The 24,365-nt window shown below is 45.9% G+C and overlaps 2 protein-coding genes across 16 annotated transcripts in view; one reads left to right on the top strand and one right to left on the bottom strand.

Moving 5' to 3' along the window:
• Positions 1–18,592, bottom strand: LOC133118387 (pleckstrin homology domain-containing family A member 1-like). Of its 15 annotated transcripts, none has more exons than XM_061228351.1 (14): positions 18,429–18,592; positions 15,897–16,020; positions 11,571–11,742; positions 9,518–9,574; positions 9,308–9,353; positions 8,401–8,498; positions 7,872–8,003; positions 6,976–7,116; positions 6,585–6,653; positions 5,537–5,598; positions 5,299–5,362; positions 4,940–5,029; positions 1,099–2,766; positions 1–909 (listed from the first exon to the last, which is right to left on the bottom strand). In XM_061228351.1, the coding sequence occupies exons 3-13, from the start codon at positions 11,709–11,711 to the stop codon at positions 2,443–2,445; spliced, it is 1,224 nt and encodes a 407-aa protein (XP_061084335.1). In that variant the 5' UTR covers positions 11,712–11,742; positions 15,897–16,020; positions 18,429–18,592; the 3' UTR covers positions 1–909; positions 1,099–2,442. The 15 variants fall into 15 exon arrangements, with proteins under 15 accessions (XP_061084335.1, XP_061084338.1, XP_061084333.1 ...); XM_061228354.1 differs by having other exon boundaries at positions 15,897–16,017; XM_061228349.1 differs by lacking the exon at positions 15,897–16,020 and having other exon boundaries at positions 1–963; positions 1,126–1,233; positions 1,288–2,766.
• A 1,760-nt stretch (positions 18,593–20,352) lies between these two features.
• wapla (WAPL cohesin release factor a) overlaps positions 20,353–24,365 on the top strand; it is a 38,882-nt gene continuing 34,869 nt past the window's right edge. The window contains exons 1-2 of the mRNA XM_061227971.1: positions 20,353–20,617; positions 21,596–22,089. Coding sequence (XP_061083955.1) covers positions 21,618–22,089 — 472 coding nt within the window. The 5' untranslated portion in view covers positions 20,353–20,617; positions 21,596–21,617. The remainder of the gene's footprint in view (positions 20,618–21,595; positions 22,090–24,365) is intronic.

Genomic DNA, 24,365 nt, shown 5'->3' with positions numbered 1-24,365 from the left:
TTGTCGGTTTCAAACTTGTTTATTTCTTATTTTTCCACACTTCACATAATAAATAATGGACATTGTACACAGTAAAAATTCAGGAGCAAAATCAGTTGTTTTTGCGTGGAAACAGTGGGGTACTTCACAGCTATACAGTTAAAACGTTTTTCAGCTCAGATTTCAGGACACCCTTAGCTTCCTGACACCAGTGCTAAGAAGCAGATATTGCCCAAGCTATTTGGCAATGCGGGACAGAAACAGATCGAGTAGACGAGCAAAACGGCACAAACACAAGAGAATACAGAACGTGCTCACAAAGGCAGCCGGTAAAACAGATTGCAGTGAACATTTTTCAAATGTTTTCCACACAGTTGGAAAACAGGTTCCCAAACCCACAGGACAAACCAGTCTCCCAAAAATGTAGCTACTTTTAGGACAATCAATCTTTTGTTTCGACAACCACAGACCTGAGGCTCTGACATTTCTAGTGAGGACAAGACTGGGGCGGAACAAACAACACAAGCTGAATAAATCTGTGAGGTTTGGAAATTACTGTCAGGTCTGCAGAATCTGGGTCTCGTGATAGAACAAGAACACCAAATTAAACAACAGAGATCCTCTCTGAGCACAACAGTGGCAGAAAGAGTGACTACATTTTCTTGTGGCAGCTGGTTGGAACGTCAAATAAGAAAATCGTCAAAGAATGATTATAAAAACTGCTAAAATCACAATTCCCCAAAGCAGGAGACGTGTCACGTGAAAATACAACATCACCACATTGTTATACAGTACATACACGGTATGAAGGGAAAGCCATAAAATAATAAGTCATGAAAGAGAAATACAACAGGTTTCACTTCTGCAGCACCTGCTGTGCAGGATTACCAATGTGTGACACACCTGTTTGAGTACCAGTGTGTAACACACCTGTTTGAGTACCAGTGTGTAACACACCTGTTTGAGTACCAGTACCTGACACACCTGTTTGAGTACCAGTACCTGACACACCTGTTTGAGTACCAGTACCTGACACACCTGTTTGAGTACCAGTACCTGACACACCTGTTTGAGTACCAGTACCTGACACACCTGTTTGAGTACCAGTACCTGACACACCTGTTTGAGTACCAGTACCTGACACACCTGTTTGAGTACCAGTGTGTAACACACCTGTTTGAGTGCCAGTGTCTGACACACCTGTTTGAGTACCAGTGTGTAACACACCTGTTTGAGTGCCAGTACCTGACACACCTGTTTGAGTACCAGTACCTGACACACCTGTTTGAGTGCCAGTACCTGACACACCTGTTTGAGTACCAGTGTGTAACACACCTGTTTGAGTGCCAGTACCTGACACACCTGTTTGAGTGCCAGTGTGTAACACACCTGTTTGAGTGCCAGTACCTGACACACCTGTTTGAGTGCCAGTGTGTAACACACCTGTTTGAGTGCCAGTACCTGACACACCTGTTTGAGTACCAGTGTGTAACACACCTGTTTGAGTACCAGTGTCTGACACACCTGTTTGAGTGCCAGTGTGTAACACACCTGTTTGAGTACCAGTACCTGACACACCTGTTTGAGTACCAGTGTGTAACACACCTGTTTGAGTACCAGTGTCTGACACACCTGTTTGAGTGCCAGTGTGTAACACACCTGTTTGAGTACCAGTGTCTGACACACCTGTTTGAGAACCAGTGTGTAACACACCTGTTTGAGTACCAGTGTTTGGGATATATGTGATGTGGGATAATTAGCTTGCCCTTCATAACACAGTATTTACATTTTCCCAAAAGACAAAAATATAATTCTAAAATATAAAATACCCATGAATTGTTGTGCCTATTACGCCGTGCAGGGACAATGAATGAGCCCATTGTTGCTTGATAAAAACATTTCCCTGCAAAATCGTCTGTAAAAATGAAGCCAAACTGATGACCACACAAGCCCAAATGAGTGAGGAGAATGTGCAGCGAAGGAAAGCCGGGAGAGGAGAGAGCTGCCTCCTACCCTCCAGAAATAAATACAATAAAAGCGCAAAAATAAATTTCACAAAGGAGACGTCGGCATGTCCCTCCTTTCACAGTGGCTGTGTGAGAGCGCGCTCGGCGCCCCTGCTGGTCGGTGAGTGTCAGTGCAGGACTGGCAGTGGACTGTGCGCCCCGGAAGAGCTGTGGTCTCACAGACGATGACTGTCAACTTTCTTCAAACCGTTTCATCGAACCTAAACATAGCCAATTCAATCCAGCCCCTTCCAGCTGGATCTAGCTCCGCCCATCTGAATCCAACTCAGTCCAACCCAATCCAGTTCAATCCAACTCAATCCAGCTGAATCCAACTCAGCCCATCTGAATCCAACTCAGTCCAACCCAGTTCTCCAGTTGCTGCTATCCAATGGTAGGGGGTGTTGGGGGGGGAAGTTGTGGGGGGGGGGGGGGGCAGGAGGTTCCCCAGGGGGCCTCACACTTCGCTGATGAGCAGGTCTGTGTCGTCCAGGTCGAGGGGGGGCGGCACGGACAGGCCGTCCTCATAGCTGCTCCGCCGTCTCCACGGCGACTCGTCGCTCACGGCGAAAGCCTGGTCCGCTGAAGGCACGGACGGGCGTGGCTGTGCCTGGGGTGGGGCTGGGGGCGGGGCTGGGGGCTGTCGCAGGCCGGGTTGGGCGTGGGCACCGTACGGGGGCGGGGCGGCAGGGGGCTGGAGGACAGGGAATTGTGGGTAGGGTGGCGCTGTAGATGCGGGCTGGTCTTTGCGGTAGAACCCGGAGGAACGGTCGCTCTGCTCCTGAAAGGGGGGGGGGGGGGGGCAGGGACACAGGGTCAGTCAGGTTCACATTTCTCACCGTTAGTAATTCACCGTCAGGCTTATGCAAAACAGCCCACGCACAGACCATCTACCGCAAAGACAGGAGCAACACGCTCTGACTCATGCCTTCAAAGCAGAGCGAGAGAGATTCGCGCTCCGACCTCCATTCCAAACACACGGCACTAAACAGCGCCTCAGCCTCGAGAAACCCCTTCAGAGAACATTCCGGTCCGCTGGTACATGCTCACGCACTGCCTACGGGTTTATGTTAGGAGGCCTAGGGCCTCACTGAAGACACAGCTGGAGCACAACCGCTGCTCGTAAATACCAAGGAACAGGAATAAAGCATTTTTGTATGTTGCGCAAGTGTGCAATTTGCACAATCTTTCTGTGATTTCAGCTGCACCGTGTTTCGGGTTGACTGTAGCTCTCTCCCCTGACTCTTACTGACTAGGGAACGGAACCTGTAACTGAAGAATTAAGACCGGGGCCCCTTCTACAGCACTTTGGAGAGGAAATGAAATGTATTAACAGAAGTGCTCAATGGTTCAATGGGACAGGAGAGGGGAACGAACAGCCACAAACGCGGACAGAGACAGGGAAGTGTCGGATGGAAGCGATCACCTCCAGGGCTTGCTTGGGGCCGGGGCACTGAAACGGGGGGCAGGGCTGGGGACACAGGCGGTGGGTAGGGCAGTGGCAGGGAGGGGAGGGTTTTGTAGATTGTGAGAAAAGGGAAGCTGAAATCGCGGGTGACGTGAGGCCGTTCACGGCAGCAGGAAGCTCTGTAGGCGTGCCGTGCTACAAGCTGAAAATGTGAGAGAGCAGTTGCTTCGGGTTGGGCCTCAAGAGAGTGCTACATTCACCACTGAGGTATGAAGGCTTCTGCGCACACAGGCCCATCAGCCACTGGGACTGCACATCTGCTACGACAGCAGAGAGACATCTGACATTAGCTCAGGAGCTAAGAGCGGTCCTCCGGTAGTCGGTTAAGCCCCCCGCCCTGGGCGTGTCCCTGAGCAAGACTCCACACATTGCTCCCAAGCTGGTTGGTGCCTTGCATCTCCGTCAGAGAGTGAGTGTGAACGGGTGAATGAGAGACATCAATTCCAAAACGCTTTGGATAAAAGTCCATTTACCATTTACCAGCGGAGAGACACGGTGGTGGGGTGGACTCAGAGGGAGGTGTAGAGAGTGAGGGAATATTTATTTACTCAACGTCTGCGAAATAAATGTATTTTTTAGTACACAGATCTGATTGGATGTGCTCAATTCATGGACAGTCATATTCAACTAATTGGTGTCAGAGAAACTAAATCAAGCTCATGAGGCATGAGGCAGGAAGAGGTGGTGACGGTCTGGGTTTCTCTGCCTCGGCCTGTGGGAACAGGCTGACATGTCTATTTCACTATGAGGCTAGTCATCTGATTTGGCACGACAGTAACAAGGGGGATCAACTGGCATGACTCAATTTACATAGCTTACATATTTACCTTAAAGTTGTTTGAGCACTTTCTTTCTTAGCTATGCAATTGTGTGCCAACATCTATGGAATTATGAAAGGACGCGTTTCAAGCTGAGAAGTTGTTCTACAGATTGCCAACGGGTTATTTTTCTTCATATTTTCATTTTGGTTTCCTTTCAAGATGCAGCTTTCAGGGAAATGAACGCTCCTGCCTGAACTGGCTGTCAGTGTTTCTGAGCACCCCTGATGTGTGTGTGACAGAAACGCCTGAAAGGAACAGGTCCACCCACCCAACCCCACAGCACACCCTGACAACCTACAGAGGCTGCAACCCAGCACACGGCACACCCTGACAACCTATAGCACACCCTGACAACCTACAGCGCACCCTGACAACCTACAGAGGCTGCAACCCAACCCCACAGCGCACCCTGACAACCTATAGCACACCCTGACAACCTACAGCGCACCCTGACAACCTACAGAGGCTGCAACCCAACCCCACAGCGCACCCTGACAACCTATAGCACACCCTGACAACCTACAGCGCACCCTGACAACCTACAGAGGCTGCAACCCAGCACACAGCACACCCTGACAACCTACAGCGCACCCTGACAACCTATAGAGGCTGCAACCCAGCAAACAGCACACCCTGACAACCTATAGCACACCCTGACAACCTACAGAGGCAGCAGCTCGGCCTGGTCCACGCTGAGCCACAATGGCCCCCGACACGGCTTTAATCCAGCTGTGCATCTCCTCTGGACTGTCCGCCTGGAGGGAGGGAGAGAGAGAGGGAAAGACAGAGGGAGAGAGAGGGGGGGGGAGAGTGAGGAAGAGAGAGGGATAGAGAGAGGGAGTGAAACAGAGGTGGAGAGGGACAAGGAGAGAGGGACACAGGGGGTAGAGAGAGGGAGAGTTGAACATTATTATTGTTAGGTGCACTAGAAAGTTCACTCCATGCTCCTCACATGACGAAGGCAATAGAGAGTGTGGTTTCACAGTTCCAGTTTTAGAGAGAGATTCACAAGCTCAGTTCTCACCTGAATATAGAAAGTTCTGTTGGCGGTGACAACCTCAAAAAGATTATCTCTCATCATGATGTCACTGTGGGGACAGAGAATGGATGTGTGTTTAAACAGAGCCTGGATGTATTCAGGGGCCCCTCCAAACTGAGTGTGAGAATGTGTGTGTGTGTGTGTGTGTGTGTGTGTGTGTGTGTGTGTGTGTGTGTGTGAGAGAGAGTGTGTGTGTGTGAGTGTTCATATCTCTCAGGCTTACCCTTTGCACTCCTGGACTTTCTGTACCTCTTTAAGTGGGATTACTCGCAATGGGTCCTTATCCTGAGAGAGAGAGAGAGAGAGAGAGAGAGAGAGAGAGAAGGGGAGGGGGAGAGAGATAGATAGAGATAGAGATAGAGATAGAGAGAGAGAGAGATAGAGATAGATAGAGATAGAGATAGAGATACAGAGAGAGAGAGAGACGGGAGGAAGGGAGAGGGAGATGCAGAGGGGGAGAGGGAGAGGAAGGGAGGGATGAAAAAGAAAGGGAGGGAGAGAGAGACAGGGAGAGAGAGGGAGGGAGGGATGAAAGAGAAAGGGAGGGAGAGAGAGAGTTGAACACACCTTAATAGCACCTGCTCAAAAATGGTTCTCAGGCTCCTCGCATTATACTGCTCTGTTCAGAGCAACAAAAAAATGTGAACGTCTTAATATGTATCGGTACTGCAGACGCTGTTCTGAAGACACACTCACATATCCTACAAGTCCACTGCTCACTGATACAGCAGGGTGTTTGCTGAAACAGTTCTCGCTAAGGGCCGGGATGAAGGACACAACCATATCAGCTCAGCTCGACTTCAGTCTGAAATGTCACACTGAACTGCTAAAAGAAAATAGACCAATTCATCTCCAAATGATATGAGAGCTCATTACAAGCCTTCCCCCCAGGGAACAGATACCTCACCAAAGCTCCGAATCCATTCAGACCTTATCAGCTCCTCCATTCATCTCCAGTAATTGTTTTCAATAATAATTCTTGCTTCGTCCCGCAGTCTGAAAGCCTGCCTCATGTTCTTGATCACACCCCATCCTATTTTCTTTGACGTAGAAATGTCAATCTTTGGCTCACCCCGCCAGGTAATGCCTTAGTTGATATTTCAAAATGTCATCCCAAATTTAAAAACCACCTTCTCAAAATGTGCAAAAAAAAGATATCCATCATTAAATCCATAATGTAGTTTTAGCCTCATGAAACAATTAAAAATGTTAATTCAGTTACAGATTCCCTCCATTACAGTAGCTACCTCCGGCTGTAGATTTGGGCTTACCATGTCTGATTTGAAATAGCTCAAAGAATTCTCCTCCAGCAGGAAATATCTTCTCTTCCAGTTCCTCCTCTGATAAAACAGAAGAAAAAAAACAAATGTAAAAATGTAGGAGGCAAAAAACCACATAATTATTTTAGTAAAACACACCGAGCAGAGCAGAGCACACACCAGGACTCATGAAACACTAGAAATCTCTCAGGTCTGTGTAAATAAATGATTCTCCTCCACGCCCTGCCATCTGTTAGAACAGCTCCATCGCCTTTTTCCCTCATTGACAAAAATTTTGTTTTCACTGGAAAACGCCCTTTACAAATTGCAGTGTGTCATCCTGTTTGTAAACAGGGCTGCTCAGAATTAGGACTGACTGATTTATGGGTGGATAGACACTCACCACCGCACCCTGCTTGACGCAGTAGCCGGCCTTAATGGCCGTCGGGTCCTGCGAGGACCTCCTCAGGAAGTAGGGCAGCTGGCTGTAGGCCCTCTTCACCTCCTCTCGGCTGCCCTCGTTCTGCCCGTCAACCCCCTCCTGCTGCGGACACCAGGGCAGAGACAGAGGGCCTTAACTGGTCTCCTTGTGTGCCAAACCCAATCTGACCCACCAGAACCTCTTTACCATAGACATGATGGCCTACCAGAATGCATTTACCATAGACAAGGCTGCCCACCAGAACCCATATACCAGACACGATGCCCCACCAGAACCTATTCACCATAGACATGACCGTCCATGAGAACCCATATAACATAGACAAGATGGCCCACCAGAACCCATTCAACACAGACATCACTGCCCACCAGAATCCATTTACCATAGACATGATTGCCCACCAGAACCCATTTACCATAGACATGACTGCCCACGAGAACCCATATACCATTGAAATGATGGCCCACTAGAACTAATTTACCATAGACATGAGGGCCTCCAGTTATAGATGTGATGTTCACATTGTGTTTCCTTGCCACAATTCTTCAACCCACAAAAATGTTGAGCTCTCCCCATTTCTCTCCCCACCAGCCCCAATGCATTAGCATCACATGCCTACATTACTCAATGTCTAAACATTGTTAATTATAACAATACGGAATACAAAATGGAATAAAATCACAACGTAAAGAGCATGCAACTTCATTTTCTTTGAATACTCTTAGTAAGGCAACACTTTATTAAACCTGTGTGTGCATTCATTACTACTAGCACAAACAGAGGAAACCAAACAAGGAATCTGCAGGAAACATCAAATAACCATGAACCGCAAGAACCGAACTGAGCAGAACCCTAACCTGCGTCATGGTGATGATGGGCACTCCTCCGATGATCTCGGTCTTGTAGGAGGCCGGTTTCTTGGCAACCACCACGTCCCCTGTGGCCTTTGAGTCCTCAGCTGCGTGTGGGATGTCGCCAGATTTTGGCACCTGCCGCCGAAAGAGAGAATAACTGCAGAATTGCGCTTCTGTCATCAGCTACATCATCACTGAGGTCATCACAGAGAACACTACTGACATCATCACTGACATCATTCGCTTTCAAATGGAAGGGGCAATATTTTTGTAGGATGAGTTTGTGAGGTCTGGGAATAGCTCATGAGCGCATGTTGAGCAAAGGGAGGGGGAAATTAAGAACTGAGAACTTTTCAGCCGACATGTTTTTTTTGTTCGTGTTTTTGAGTGAGATTTAAGACATGTTTTATAAGGCTGGTTTATATGTTTTTATCAATAAGCCAATTATTCATGAACATTCCAAAATATTCCTTTCTGTTTCACGAGGCCAAGGTTACTATGGGCTAGCACATCGTTGAGATAGGGGACTCACTGTGATCTTGGTGGCACTATTGAGCATGTTTACCCACTCCACCAGGTCCTGCTGGTCATTGGCCTGCAGGAAGAACTTCCTCATCGCAACATTGATGACTACAGTGAGAGAGGGAGGGAGAGAGAAGGAGAGAGTTCATTGGTACTGCCCTAGCAAGGTCATGTGCACACTCCTCACATTATAAGACAAAGGCAAAGAAAAATGAAAATGCAGAGATGCCTTTTGAGAGGGAGAGTACGTGTCTTTAGTGCCTACTGACACAAAGCCCAGGAGAAGCACTCGGCCGGTCCTTCCCATACTAAGGACTGGGGCGACCCTGGGAAACCATTTCTGAGGTTAAGGTATGACTCAGATAGACTAGGGATGCGGATAGAAGCTCTACCATGATTCCTCCCTATGGAGACCAGGAGTGTGCCCCAGTACTCAAAAAAAAATATCCTCCTTCCCTTCACTGGCCTCATGCTCGAGCACACGGAAGGAGGACAAATTTTGAGTATTGGGACGCACACCAGGAGGGACCCTTCAGCAGCATCACAGAGGACAGGAAGTGGTCACCCATGAGCTGTGTTAAACTGGAAGTGGTCACCCATGAGCTGTGTTAAAGAGGACGTGGTCACCCATGGGCTGTGTTAAACAGGACATGGTCACCCATAGGCTGTATTAGACAGGAAGTGGTCATAAGGAAGCTGCAGTGACTCAAGCAGCAGTAGTCTAGTAGTCTTAGTTGTCTATTCTCTGGTTGTACTAGTATCCATGAAGGCATAAAGGCTATATTTTGTTTTATTGACGCTAAACTGTAAGTGATGTACTAACTGCGGCATGAAAGGGGCTTTTGGGTTTGGTGCTGGTTATACGGCCTCACACACACACACACACACACACACAGGAAGCGACAAGGCAGACTTACCGAAGCAGAACTCGGCCTTGGGCCGCAGTTTAGTGGCGTCGCTGACCTGCAGGGAGGGGGTGAGAGACAGCGTGAGCGTGCACGATTCAGCACGTGCACGATTCAGCACGTGCACGATTCAGCACGTGCACGATTCAGCACGTGCACGATTCAGCACGTGCACTCTCCCCAGGCCAAGCGTTTGGGTTTCAGAAGCACGACCGCACTCACCTTAGAGACGTAGGTGAGCTTGAGCGAACCGACCGGGTCCATCCCTGTGGGCAGGTTCTGCGGGGACAGACAGAGGAGAAAGGAAGCGTTAAAACAGCTCACCTCTCCTGCGTTTCCTCACTGCGGACCACAACTCCTAAAACGCAAAGGCCACTGCTATTCTGCTCATAAGACTGCGGTCTACAGTCAGCAAAAAAAAGTCCCATAAACTCAATTCATTTTATTTACGTATCAAGCAAGTTAACGTGTTTCGGCATCAAGACGCCGAATAGAAACTGCCCAAACAGTCCTCCGGAGATTCGAAATGTTCACATTTTCACTCTTTTATTGCCTGTAGACAGAATACGGCAGACGTAGTTTATATGTCTGGCATACTCAGAGATTCAGACCAGACTCCATAAAAGTTTCAGAGCGTCTCCCGATACATGAAAAGAAGTTGGGTGAATAATTCAAAGCCCTAAAGAAGCCAAGAATAAATGCCACTGCAATGGCCGGACTTCAATGTCCCTTCACGGCAAGCCTCAGTGAAATATTATTCGTCTCTTGTTCCTGTGGAGCTACACACTTACAAGGGCCCGTGGGGGGGGGGGGGATAAGCAACTTCTCTGACCTCAACAGAAGAGGAGAAACCAGCATGCCTCATAAATAACTGCACTTTAAACCTGTTCGTCGGGACACCGTCGATCCCTTCACACGAACACTGCCACAGATGAATATTGGGGAGGTGGCAGAGAGGTGGAGCTGACGGAAACGGCAGCATAAAGCAGCTGAAGTATTGTAAAATGCTCTTAAATGACACTGCTCGCAGGGGTTGTGCGATATATCCGTTCCGGCACGTCCTCCCCCGGGGGGCAGTGTTTTGGGCACACGGGTGGACGGGTGTGGAAAACTAAAGAAGACAAACACCAAGCTCCTTTCAGCCACAAACACATTTCTAACAAGTCCAAGGTGTTTTAAAGAGACAGGATGACAAACTCAATCCCACAGACGCACACACACACACTCACTCTCACACGCACACACACACGGAACCACCCACACCACACACACACACACACACACACATGCATTTGAGCACACCCATGCATGCACACACACACACATACAGACCCACCCACCCACACACAGACCCACCCACACGCACGTATACATGCGTACGTGCACTCACACACACACACACACACACACACACACACACACACACACACACACATGCATTTGTGCACACCCATGCATGCACACACACACACATACAGACCCACCCACCCACACACACACACACACACACAGACCCACCCACACACACGTATACATGCGTACGTGCACTCACACACACACACGCAACCACACACACACACACACACAGTGAAGTTGTGGTTCACAATCTGCTGCATCTTGTACCCTGTGGCTACTCGTGAGGGTAGTGTGGTCCCCCTACTGGAACACTGAGATGAAGCTGTGAGGGAGGCAGCCATTTTGAGACAGCTTCTTTACCTCCCAAAGAGAAAACACCGTTTGCAGAGCATTTGAAACTGTTGCAGTTTTTAATCACTAACACCTCAAATAAGAGTCAGAAAATCCCTGCAATTAAAGCTTCTGTTCCCACGACATGCAAACCAGCCGCCTGTGCTAACCGTTTTATGGATCGCAGGGGCCTGCAGCCAGTCAAAGCAGCCATGCAAACTAACACAAAGCAGCTGAATTAATGAGAATGATGAAACTGCACGCAACAGCACTGGAGAGCACTGAGCAGTGGAACAGACAGAGAGTGCCACTGAGAAAAGGGAATTGTGGTCATCCTGTATTATCAGCGTCACTTGCTTCTATCGGGAGCTTCAAAAAGCTCAGAGGCAGGTGTCTGTCTGCCTGAGCCCGGGCCAGATGTCTCTGTGCCCCTGCCCGAGGTGTGTCTGTGTGCTAAAACCTTAGGGTGTCTGCCTGCCCCTACCTGAGGGGTGTGTGTGTATGTGTGTGTGTGTGTGTGCTAATACCTGACAGTGTCTGTGTGTCTGTACGTGTGCCGTACCTGGGGGGTGTGCGTGTGTGCCTGTACCTGAGGGTTGTCCATGTACCACACCAGATTCCCCTCCTGGGTGTCCAGGATGAAGTATCGGCGCTGGAACCTTCCGCTGTTCTCCTTCTCCTCGATGTCGAGGAACCCGCAGATGCGGTTCTGCCGATCCACGTAAGGCATGTCTGAGCCTTATCATTCCATCAGTCCACTGCTGCAGGAAAGAGAGGGGGAGAGGAGGAGAGAGAGAGGGAGGGAGAGGGGAGAGGGGGAGAGAGAGAGGGGGCGAGGGTGAGGGAGAGGGGGGATAGAGGGAGGGAGAGAGAGAGGGGGTGAGGGAGGGGGAGAAAGAGAGGGGGTGAGGGTGAGAGAGAGGGGGGATAGATGGAGGGAGAGAGAATGGGGAGAGGGAGGGAGACAGAGAGAGGGAGTGAAGGAGAAATACAATTTAAACTGAAATAAATCCAAATTCAGAGATCACCGAATCAGTGTGCAACCCTTCCCTATCCCTACGCTATCATATCCACCATGCCATAGTCACTCGCACCACACAACTGCACTCAGCCTGACTGGTCTACCCTCAGCACAGCTAAGCACAATAAAAACCTGTATCGGACAAGACCCCTGCCTAGCTTCAGAAGGCATCGTAGGACAGAACATTATGAATACATCTGAAATGAGCAGGTTCTTAAACTCTACTGAAACACTGCACCACTCAGCTACTGCAACAGGGGACAAGAGTGGGGGACACTCAAGAGCAAGAGACACTCAAGAGATAACTAATCCTACAGAGGAAGACTTATCTGCTTTTAATGAGAATTAAATAACAACATCATTTGCGCACATTCGAGTAAACATATTTATTTACTCTTCTTGAGAATTATTTATTCCTTACGATATTGGAGTAATGGCTAATTATGATTCACAGAGGAAGACGTTACTTTAATTAGTTTTTATGCTAATTATTTTTCATGACATCGGCTAATTATGACCTGGAGAGGAAGCCATATTATTTATATTACTTGTTATGATAATGCAAGTAATGACTAATCATGATTTGCAAAGGCTTCCACTCAGTAAGCACTTTATTAGGAATTTATTTTACTTATTTTTTTTATTTATTAAGTGTGCTGCTACTGTTGGCTATCCACTTAGAGGTTTGATGTGTTGTGTGTTCAGAGATGGTCTTCAGCATATCACTGTTGTAATGCATGGTGTCTTGCATTACTGTCACCTTCCTGTCAGCTTCGACTAGTCTGGCCCTTCTCCTCTGAACTTTAATATTAACAATGCGTTTCTGCCTGCAGAACTGCTGCTCACCGGATGTATTTTTTTTTTTTTTGCACCATTCTCTGAAAACTCTAGATACTGCTGTGTGTGAAAATCCCAGGAGATCCACACTTTTTGAGATACTCAACCATCCTGCCTGGCACCAACAAGCATTCCACTGTCATGAGATCAGACATCGCATTTCTTCCCCATTCTGACATTTGGTCTGAAACACAGGTGAACCTCTTGACCACGTCTGCATGCTTTTATGCATTTTGTTGCTGCCACATGATTGGCTAATTAAATATTTGCATTGGTGTATTATAAAGTGATCACTGATGGGGGGTGGGTTTAATGAGGGAATTACATGGTTCTACTATGTATTGTACCTGACCACAGAGTGGATTTATATACTTATTATGATAATTAATTCTGTGTAGATGAAGCCATATTATTTATTTATATGTACTTCATCGCCTGACCCATGCTCTATCAGTTATTGTCAATTGCACAGCTTTTATATATATATATATATATATATATATATATATATACAATTTAAGACTTTTATATAAATAGTTTAATATATAAATATATACTTTATTAGCTTTATTACCAAGTTCTATGACAAGAGTAAGGTGAACTTCAGGTTGAATACAGGAATAAACCCAGGGAGTTTCAGGTTAATAATACGAGACATGAACCGGTACTGGACTGGACTGGACTGGACTGGACTGGACTGGACTGGACTCTTTGCCCACAGTAGAGAACAGGGACATTTGTCAATCACAGGCAGGGGGTGGAGTCAGCCTCTGAGCAGTCAGGGGGCCGGAGTTCATTGGTCATGGTATGTGGCAGCTTTGGCCAATGGTAGCAGCCAAGTGGCCAGCCAGTGAAATCCTGTGCAAAGCACCAATAGTACACTGACCCACGTTCACACTAGGGCTGCAGGATAAGAGGAAATGTGCAATAGGCGAGTATGTTGCTGGATATTGCGATGACGATATGACTTGCGGTAAATAAACAAATATTGAAAGATACACAATATCTTTCTGCTTTTGGTACACTGCTAACACAGAGCCAATGACAACGAATAGCCTATGGCAACTGAAGAAAACAATGTAATGCATTATTTCCAACATACTTTTATTGAACAAATTGCACATGAACAGCCAATTAATTTAAGAGAACATCAATTTAAATAAATACTATTCATCGCAGTTCAAGCAGAATTTTGCGATGTGTGCAGCCCTAGTTTGTAGCACCATGCTCATCTGAATCGGGCTTCCTCCTCCTGCGGTCTGTGTGCACTCGCTGCTCTCCCCGGCCTCAGCTGAGGACACTCTGAATAGTGCGGCATTGTTCCGCCGAGATGCGCGACTTCGCTTCAGGCACTCAGAGAGAGGGCCTGTATGCCCTCTTCCCCATCCCTCCCTACCTCCCTGTGAACCTTAATTGTTGTCCCTGTGACTTGCTTTGTGTATCGGTATTTTTAGTTGGCTAGGTATGCAGTGTTTGGATAGTTAACTTTGGTCACTTTTGCTCTGTTGTTTGTTTGTTTGTTTGTTTGTTTGTTTGTTTTTCAAAAAAAAAAAAAAAAAAAAAAAAATTGGCCCTTGTCCTTATCTTTGTTGTACAGGTAGCAGTTGAAATTGTACTTCCCTCTAGGGTCTTTCAGCGAACTTATCCCTGGTTATGGGTATGCACTTTGTTGTACGTCGCTCTGGATAAGAGCGTCTGCCAAATGCCAATAATGTAATGTAATGTATGCGCTGCTGGGCTTGGTCTGAGTGCCCTTAGTGAAGACCTGCATCTGAGTGCCCTTAGTGAAGACCTGCATCTGAGTGCCCTTAGTGAAGACCTGCATCTGAGCGCCCTTAGTGAAGACCTGCATCTGAGCGCCCTTAGTGAAGACCTGCATCTGAGCGCCCTTAGTGAAGACCTGCATCTGAGTGCCCTTAGTGAAGACCTGCATCTGAGTGCCCTTAGTGAAGACCTGCATCTGAGCGCCCTTAGTGAAGACCTGCATCTGAGTGCCCTTAGTGAAGACCTGCATCTGAGTGCCCTTAGTGAAGACCTGCATCTGAGTGCCCTTAGTGAAGACCTGCATCTGAGTGCCCTTACTGAAGACCTGCATCTGAGTGCCCTTAGTGAAGACCTGCATCTGAGTGCCCTTACTGAAGACCTGCATCTGAGTGCCCTTAGTGAAGACCTGCATCTGAGTGCCCTTAGTGAAGACCTGCATCTGAGTGCCCTTACTGAAGACCTGCATCTGAGTGCCCTTAGTGAAGACCTGCATCTGAGTGCCCTCACTGAAGACCTGCATCTGAGTGCCCTTAGTGAAGACCTGCATCTGAGTGCCCTTACTGAAGACCTGCATCTGAGTGCCCTTAGTGAAGACCTGCATCTGAGTGCCCTTAGTGAAGACCTGCATCTGAGTGCCCTTAGTGAAGACCTGCATCTGAGTGCCCTTACTGTAGATCTACATCGACCGCTCAAGTCTTAAAGATGGCAGCCCAGACCTACAGACAGTGTACACTTCCTCAATTAGAAATCGCAAGCACCTCTTTTCTTTATTAGGTCAATGAGGTCATGCCTTCCACACCTGTGGAATGTTCCAGATATGCACACCACCTTCCTTGTGGCATTTTCCACGACAAAGCTACAAAGCAGAAAGGCAATTACCCATCATGCCTCACTGTGAAATCTCTACAGGGCTACAAAACATGTCCTCTCTCTCTTGTTCATGCACAGCAGTCACATCTGTATGACACTGAAATGCTTTCGGCCAGCAGATATCTGTCTCCAACTCCCACTCTCAGTATACAAAAATCACAATTGAATCCGTCATATAAGAAAGAAACAGCTCATTTGAAGCGACACTGTTTTGCCTTGAGCTGTAAGCACATGTTGACCACAGCATGGTCAGAGAGGAGTGAGTGCACAGCGTTGTGAGCGAGGAGCAGGGTTTCACAGAGCTCCACTCCCATGCTCCGGTCCCGAGACGGAGAGAGCACACTACACGACCACCGAGCACTGTTCCAGAGAGACAGCATGCTAGTGCCCATGTAAAATAATATTATATTATATAATTCTCACCATTGATCAGTCGCTCTCTCCCTCTCCTTCCATCTCTGTCCTGAATCTTCCTGGTTCTCTAGTTCACTCATGCTAGGCTATGCCATGTCTCAATCGCCCTCTCTCCTTCTCCAGTTTGAATCTGCTTTGGGACACAATTTGTATATTGTAAAATGGGTAACCTTATCTGTCAGAAACCTTTTCTTTCTGCTGAAGATGGCTTTTACATGCTCATATGGATTAAAATGGCTTTCCACAACTTCATACATGCAACATGCTTCATTCAACGTTTTTTCAGAACCCTGTGTGACTGATCAATGGTAAATGGTTTCATAAAATAACTGCAACAATATTCATACATATTCTAACTTAAAAACTGAAAAAACGTCAAATCTTTCTCATCTCTTCTCCGACACCTCTGCCATTTTCTCTCCCGCTCTCCAAGATGTGCAGCAGGCCCTGAGACCTACTACAGCACACGCCTGAACAACAGAATAGACAACCTTTTTCATCATCTTCCTCCTATCCTGTTCTAGTCAGAGGAGAGAGGCAAACAACATTCAGTGTGTCAAGAGCAGCGCACACACACAGCAACCCACCCACACGCACACACACACACACACACACACACACACACACACACACACACACACACACACTGGACTGTGTCTATCATTAACAAACAGCTCAGTCGCTAACAGTCATAACCTCTCCACAGGGCAGCAATGTAATGGAGACTGTCAATCAAATCAAGGCTGGCAGGCTCCAGGGTTCATGAATTATACAGGAGTCATACAGGCCCTCTGTCAATAAATAAACACTGGCCTATCTTTGGGTAATAATAAACACAGTTGGCAGAAAAAGGAGCTTAATCAATAGTTCTGCAGTCATAACCCAACTGTCATGGTGTACAGCATAATCACCTTATATGGAACATAAAATACGAAAAAGTGCTTTTTATTTTTGCTTGATCCCTGGATAAACCCTGCAAGGAACCCCGCTGGACTTAAGATCATCTGGAAATCATTGTCTCCATAGTTGCGGATTTCCTAATGACATTTATTTAAAGGGGAAAAATAAACTAATGACCACACATCAAAACAATGTTTGTAGATAAATGTTCAGCAAAATATGTTTCCAAACACAAACATTGCATGAGCAGCACTTCAAGCCCCAAAAAACCCCTTTGGGAAACTCCAGTACAATCCACAATTTGAGAAAATCAATACAAGCCTAATAACGTGTCATAGGCTATATAGGCGATATGGCCTCGGCCCATGCAGTGAAAGACAATAGGTCTTCTACCCGCAGTGCAGTAATTCCCAGCATGTTTCTACAGAGCCAAGGCCTAGATTTAAACACACAGGGAGCAGAAGATTCCAGAGAGCTGAAAATAAATAAAACAGATCCGAGAGAGCTGAAAATAAATAACATTTTGTCAGAGACAGGATTAAATTATGAATTTAAGATCCGAGTGATCTATTTTTGCTTACTGTCTCACTTATTCTCTCACTTTTTAAAGGTGAGTGTTTATCAGCACCTTCTGACACATGAATGTCACGTGAATGTCACCAAAAATTATATTAAATTCATACTGCAACAAGACACAGAGCTCTCAAGGCAGGCTGCAGCAGAATTGCACTGACAACTAAAACTAAAGTTCACACCCAACCAAAACACAAACAAAGACATCATTTAAACCCACTGTTAATTCTACTCCAGAGAACAGCTGCCTTCCATACGTCTTACAGAAACTCAGATGTAACAATGTAGGATTGGGCTCTGGGTTCTAATCTGGGATTTACTGCAGGGATTTTAAATCTTACTTACTTTCCACATAATAATAATAATAATAATAATAATAATAATAATAATAATAATAAAAATAATCCAGATTCAAAATGGCAGTGTCCAACATGCTGGGAGTGACTGTCACTGACTGTAGCACTGTGGTTCCTCAATTACAGCAAAGATAGATAGAGCCACATCTGTAACGTTTTGAGTGACGAAAGGAAAGAGCAAGATTCCTCCACTATTTGCTTTCCTGTCACTGGAACCTGACGGCCGATGGTCTTACTTGTGAACGAAGGTCAAAAGGAAAAACACTTGTGACTCTTACCTACATATAGTTACTGAACGCAATTGCCAAGGTCCGAAAAGCAAAATGCAACTAATCTACAGTTAGAATAGATAGCTTGTTTAATGACGTAAGTAGTAGTGTGATTTTAGCTTACTAGCTAACTAATAAGAAGTTACAATACTTATGATTGTTAGCTGACACCTTATTACAAAGCTAGGTTAGCTATCGTGCTAACACCAGTTATGCCTAAATATGTCAACAGACTAATCAAGTTAATTACCTATTTATTTTCGATTGCTATTTTGACACCCAAATTTGCTCTAAATACTATCGCAGAAAAGCCAGCAACACCCTGTCAAACAAACATTCTGCATCAACAAGTTGACACAATCACGCACAGCAGCTAGCTAGCTAAACACCACACAAATGACACAAAGCAGAAATTCTGCCATCGCGAAGATAGATACTCTTACCACTGCGATCTGCACCTCTGGAAATTAAAGAACAGCAAATGCAGTCTGCATGAAGATATTATTCAGCCCATCGCCCACTGTCCGACAACTTCTGAAAAGGTTGATGCCGTGAAGGAACGAGCCAACGGGGTAGCGTTTTAGAGCTGGGCTGAGGGCTCACAGGCAGTAGCAGTGCTGGCAGGACAAATTCGCAATGCACTCTGGGGAGTGTAGTTTCTACGCTTAATGTACTGTCTACTCGACTACTTGCTGTTTAGTTAGCATCATACATGTTTCATTGCAGTGTGTGGATGGGTAAAAAATAAATATTAAATAAATATGAAAAAAAAAATCCCATGAATTATCTCTGAATAATTAAATTAAATGACGGAATGACTGACTGACTGACTGCTAAATTCAGCACTGAATTGAATATGACAGGGTTGGTTTAAATTAATGAATGAATGAATGAATGAATAAATAAATAAAAAAATAACAGAAAACGTTTATTACAATGAAATGCAGTAAATGGAATCGCCATTTTTGGACCCCCATATGTATAGCATTTTGAAAAAGAACTGTAACGTTGAATATGGATATTATATATCAATTTTAGTTGGGGAGTAATTTGAAATGGTTTAAAACATAGTGGGACAGTACGTTGGTATTAAATATATGATTGATTATATCCTGCCATCTGGTGGCCAACATAAACAGTACAATGTTACTTGAAAAAGGATGCTGTTGACAACCGCCCTCTAGTTCCCTCTCATATACAGTAGCAAAGAATCACCTGAAACCATTGCATCTTCTGCTCATGCAAAGGAACCCACAATACAAAATGTTCATATGTTACACACTTGTTGAGTCTTTTCCAATTGGTTTGATAAGAGAGGTTACAATGTAGTCACTGAAAAATACATTGAAAATGTGCAACCACAGTAAACAGGTAAACCATAAACATATACCTTCTTATGCAAAATACTTGGGAGAATTGTTTTACAGCAGAAAAATTGCATAATTAAAAATATTAATTCACCCCCTCACTCTTCCACACACTGCACGTGTGTGTGTGTGTGTGTGTGTGTGTGTGTGTGTGTGTTGTGTTTTTCCATTTTCAGCTCCAATGTTTGCATCTATGCCAGGGAACTAACAAGAACTCAAGCAATTATCATGGTGAATGTTGCTTGTCAAAGCAGTGAGTCGTTTGTAATGAAGAGAAGGGGCCTTTTGCTGTTTACAGAACATCTTCAAAAGGGTCAGAATGAAGTCTTCAAGGCTAATGCAGCCATGCCAAGAGTTTACACAGAGTAAAGAAAAACAGAACATAAACCGATCAAAACAGCTTTGAACAGAAATTGAAAATATATTTGTACTTTAGAGAGGCTTTCAATTGTCCACTTTAGCAATGGGAGCTCCCATTCAGTACCTTTACCTGATACATTGGACAAAATTGACTTTATATCACAGTTCACATGTTGACTGTGAATACCATTCTACCTGGGATTTGTAAAGTGATACATTTTCTACAAAAATGTGGTCACTGTTGCCAATGTGTCAGAGGCTGCTTTGTGCCAGTCCAGAAAATTGGATATTTTCTCTGAACACAACATGAACTCACCTCAATGTATAAACATGTTTTGGATTTCAATGAATCCTTGCAAAAAGATCTGAGGAATCTGTTTGAGATGCAGGGAAAACCCCTCATCTTCTAATGGTAGTTATGAAGAGCGTATTTTGACTACAATTCCCATCACGACCTTACATTACGTTACGTTACGACTACGCCCATCCCTTAACACGCTCACAACAAACCGTTTTCTTCAGCCTCTATCCAATTGTAGTCAGTTTTACTCGCAGATAGCAGGTCATGTGACAGCGTTTCTCCTGCTAATTGGCTGGGATTCTCCTTGCGCGAGTTGACAGCGGTGTTGGCAGTGGAGGAAAGAGGGAGGAGGAATCCAATGGAAATCTGCGGTGCAACCGATATGAGTGTGTTCATATTTAAATAAAGACAAATATCAACAATAGATTTTTCATAATAAACTTATTATTATTATTATTGACCCTGCTGTAAATTACCTTATATTATTCGTGAAGCAAGCACCTGACTTTGTTCGAGGGAATCGGCAGGTTATTTTTGCGAGGACACCGAGGAGGCCCAGTCGGGTCGGAGTGGATAGAAGCGGCCGCCTCGGAGTTGACAGTTGGTAAGTTAACTGTTACTGTAAGTGTTTTGGGCTGGTCCAGCTCCAGTCCCGCAGACAAGTCCTTCATTCTGACGTCTGAGCAACAGAAGTAACTTAACCGTAGGTGACTGGTTCATGACAGTTTCCCTATCCGAAGTCATTTGGCTAGCTAGGATACCTGCACGGATTTTTGGATAAACAGCTGTCAGGCCTCAGATTGGATAGCTAACTATAACTAGCTAACGGTAGGCTCGTGGCATCACACAGTATTTTTATGTTTAGCTATATAACATTAGCTTAGGCTATCTTAGTGTAATGCAAAGGTACCAAGTATTGTTATATTTGGATTTAATTGTTACATTTTACTTAGCTAACGCTAATAGTGCTGATGATTTTCCATTATCAGCATCGACGTAGTAGCTAGCTATCTAAATGAAGTTACTTTATTGAACGTTGCAAATTGCAAGTTATTTATTGACTGCTAACTTAACATACATTACCGTCGCTAAATGTGCAAGAAGGCGGCGCAAACTTAAACAATTCACTAGCTATCTAGCTATTGCTATATCTATTTTCTATTGTCTAACTTTTATAGTAGCTAACATTTTAATTTACCGTAACAGTTTTCAACAACATTACAGCTCAGTTGTTGCACTGAAGTATAATGCGTAAAGTTAGGCCTGTTTTTCTACCGGTGCATATAGCTTGCTGGTTAGCCATAGTGTACAGTTGTTTGTATGATAGCAAACAACTGTATACTATGAAAATGCCTGGCGCTTTATAGATAATTTTCACTTCACATCACAGATTATTAATCCCTGAAGGTGTAACCTCACCTGCGTAATTATGACTGTGAGCTGGGATTTCGTTTAAATTCCATGATGAACTGAGGTTAATGAATAAAGCTAGAAAATGTAATAGATCCTTTTTGTGCAGAAAATGTGATTACGGGACGGTGTAATGCTGTTCAGTAAAATAGCACTGTGTTGTCTTCCACAGAGAATATGTAACGGGGGTCACCATGGCATCAAGATTCGGTAAAACCTACAGTCGGAAGGGAGGGGAGGGGAGCTCCAAGTTCGACGAGGTCCTGTCCAACAAGAGGTCCACCCACAGCACAAAATGGGGTCAGACCACCTTCAAGGCCCAGCTGGGCTCCAAGCGCCCCGGCCTGGTCCCAGAGCCTGGAGAGGCCCCCAAAAAGCCCCGGCGTCTCCCGGAGGAGGGCTCCGAGGACCCCTTCGGTTTCGACAGCGACGAGGAGTCCAGACCCGTGACCTCCCGCGGGACCCCCCAGCCCAAGGCCACCCCGCCCAAGCCCGCCCCGCCCAAGCCGGCCGCCCCTGAACCACGGCAGGCTGATAGACCCAGCGAATCGTGGCAGCTGAACAGGCGCTTCGCCGTGGAGACGGCACCGCCGTCCAATCAGAGAGCGTCCCCGGCCCTGGACCTTGACTGGAGCGCGCAGAGGGGGCTGTCGGAGGAAGCTGGCGGTAAGAGCTGGGACAGGTGCACGGGACACAGGTGCCCACGTGACCCCTGAGACTCCTCTTTAATGCCACGAGCAGCTGTTTAAACCACCAGGCTGCCTTCATTCACACTGATGCTAATGCAGCGCAGTAGAGCTACTGGCCTTAGTTTTTCTGTGCATGCAACTGAGCACAAGGATATGTTCCGTCAGTCATTTTGGCGAATGCATTTTTCATGCAGTGATACCTTCTAAGACACTGTTTATTGTAGACGTTACGTGATACTGGCTTGTTTTTGTGTGTAAAAATGTGAATGTGTATGCTTGATTGCATGGGGTCATGGGGGCATGGTGGTATGTAAGCTCCCCTGGATTAGGGTCCCATTTCGGCTCAAGTAGGGCTCCGTTCACACTATTAGACAGTCTGTGACCACCAGATTCTCCCCCCTAGTACAGCAGTATGGTAATCTGGTATCAGATTTACGGAAAATCAGATACTGCCTTTTGGTTTGTGATGGTATTATGACGCTCCAGAAAAAATGTGCAGTTGCCATGCCATGCCATGTGCAATGTTATTAGTGAGTAACAAATTGCATGACATTAGCACGTAGCTTGTGCCTTGTTCCAAAAGTAATTGTTTAAGCCTGCGATTCCTGGTGTTAGTTGAAGCGGGCAGCTCAGAGAAAGGTGGGCGGGTAGCAGTGAATCCAGTTGCATCTTAGAAAGTGTCTGAACTGCATAAATCCTCTCTGACAGTAGCCTGACAGCACTGGGTAAGGCTTGCTGGAGAAGCCTGCAGACGGATGACCTCAGCAGAAAATAAAGTGGTTAATATAATGGTGTTCAAGAACTTTGTGGGGGAGGGGGGTAAAGCTTAATGCACACTGTGGTTCTTTACTGTCTTTTTGTTTCCTTTCAATTTGGAAGGCTCTGTCATGTTTTTGTGCCCCCTTCACATCACTGCAAAGTCTTCCTTCTGTTGAGAGCATAGACTAAGCCAAGAGGGTGGGAGAGTCTGGCTTTTGGGAGAGTACTTGAGAGACAAGCTTTCAGGATAGTTCTGGAGAGGCTAGCTTTTGGGAGTGTTCTGTGGGGCAGGAAGGTGCCCCACCCTGAGAGTAACTAAATGTGAACTAATAGGATATCCTAACTTGACCCCGAGAAGTCACTCACTGATGATATCGGTCAAGGTGCCTGGCTACTTTACATTACATTAATGGAATTTGGCAGACGCTCTTATCCAGAGTGACGTACAGTTGATTAGACTAAGCAGGAGACAATCCGCAATGCAGGGTTAAGGGCCTTGCTCAAGGGCCCAACGGCTGTGCGGATACACCGGGGATCGAACCGCTGACCTTGGGTGTCCCAGTCATGTACCTTAACCACTCCGCTACAGGCCGCCCTACTTCATTCCACTAATCATGCTTTGGAGCATTACTGTTTTCAGATGGCGATATTGCCACAGCTCAATCTTCCGCTTGTGTCCAGAGTCTCTTCAGCCAGGCGCTGGCTCCTGATGGACGGTGCCCTTACGTGGCCTGGCTGCCCCCTCGCGTTCGGTGGTTGACGGGAAACACACCGGCTCGAGAAATGTTATTGACCAGGTGCTAATATTCAACCAGGCTGTTTGCTCCTGAACCTCCGCAATGCTGTGCTCAAATGTGAAAGTGTTGTTGTCACTGTGAGAACCCTAGGTGTTGAATGAAGTAAAGTGTTAAATCAGGGTGCGATGTCAGAGAGCACACACTGTAGGCCTATTTAATGAAGAGCTCTGGGAAGCTTAAATGGGTGGTTTAGATGTTGCGGGCGAATTGAGGATAAAAGCTTGGAGGAGAAAACAGTTTCATTACTTGGTATAAGGTGCAGAATAGATGCATTTTTCTCTAATGTAAAAACAGGGAAAACGGAGATGTTCTGAAATTGTTCCCGACTAAACTAAATCAGTATCTCTTGGCATAAGTATTGCAGTTCTCTTGTGTGTGTGCTATTAAGATAACATATTCAACATCCAGAGGACCGGAAAAATAGCTTCTAGAAAAGGGCTGAGGAAAGGATTTTGTTTGTCATCCCTTATTTCTGACTTAACCGCTGCTGATAGCTAAACGTCGCTGCTAACTCTAGTAAAACTTGAGAGGCAATTTTCGGAGGAATTTGCAAGTTCTGCAACTGGGGCAGTTAGCAATAGCATGACCATGATGGACTTTCAAAGAAATATAGAGGGATAAAAAAATCTCATTTGGAAAAATAATAACCGTAGCCAAATTGCAGTGACTGGATTGAACCGGTTCTTCTTTTGTGTAA

Source organism: Conger conger, chromosome 18, assembly GCF_963514075.1.
Source record: "Conger conger chromosome 18, fConCon1.1, whole genome shotgun sequence".
Lineage (NCBI taxonomy): Eukaryota > Metazoa > Chordata > Actinopteri > Anguilliformes > Congridae > Conger > Conger conger.
Note: the sequence above shows the minus strand (reverse complement) of the source record. Positions and strands in the feature narration are given on the sequence as shown.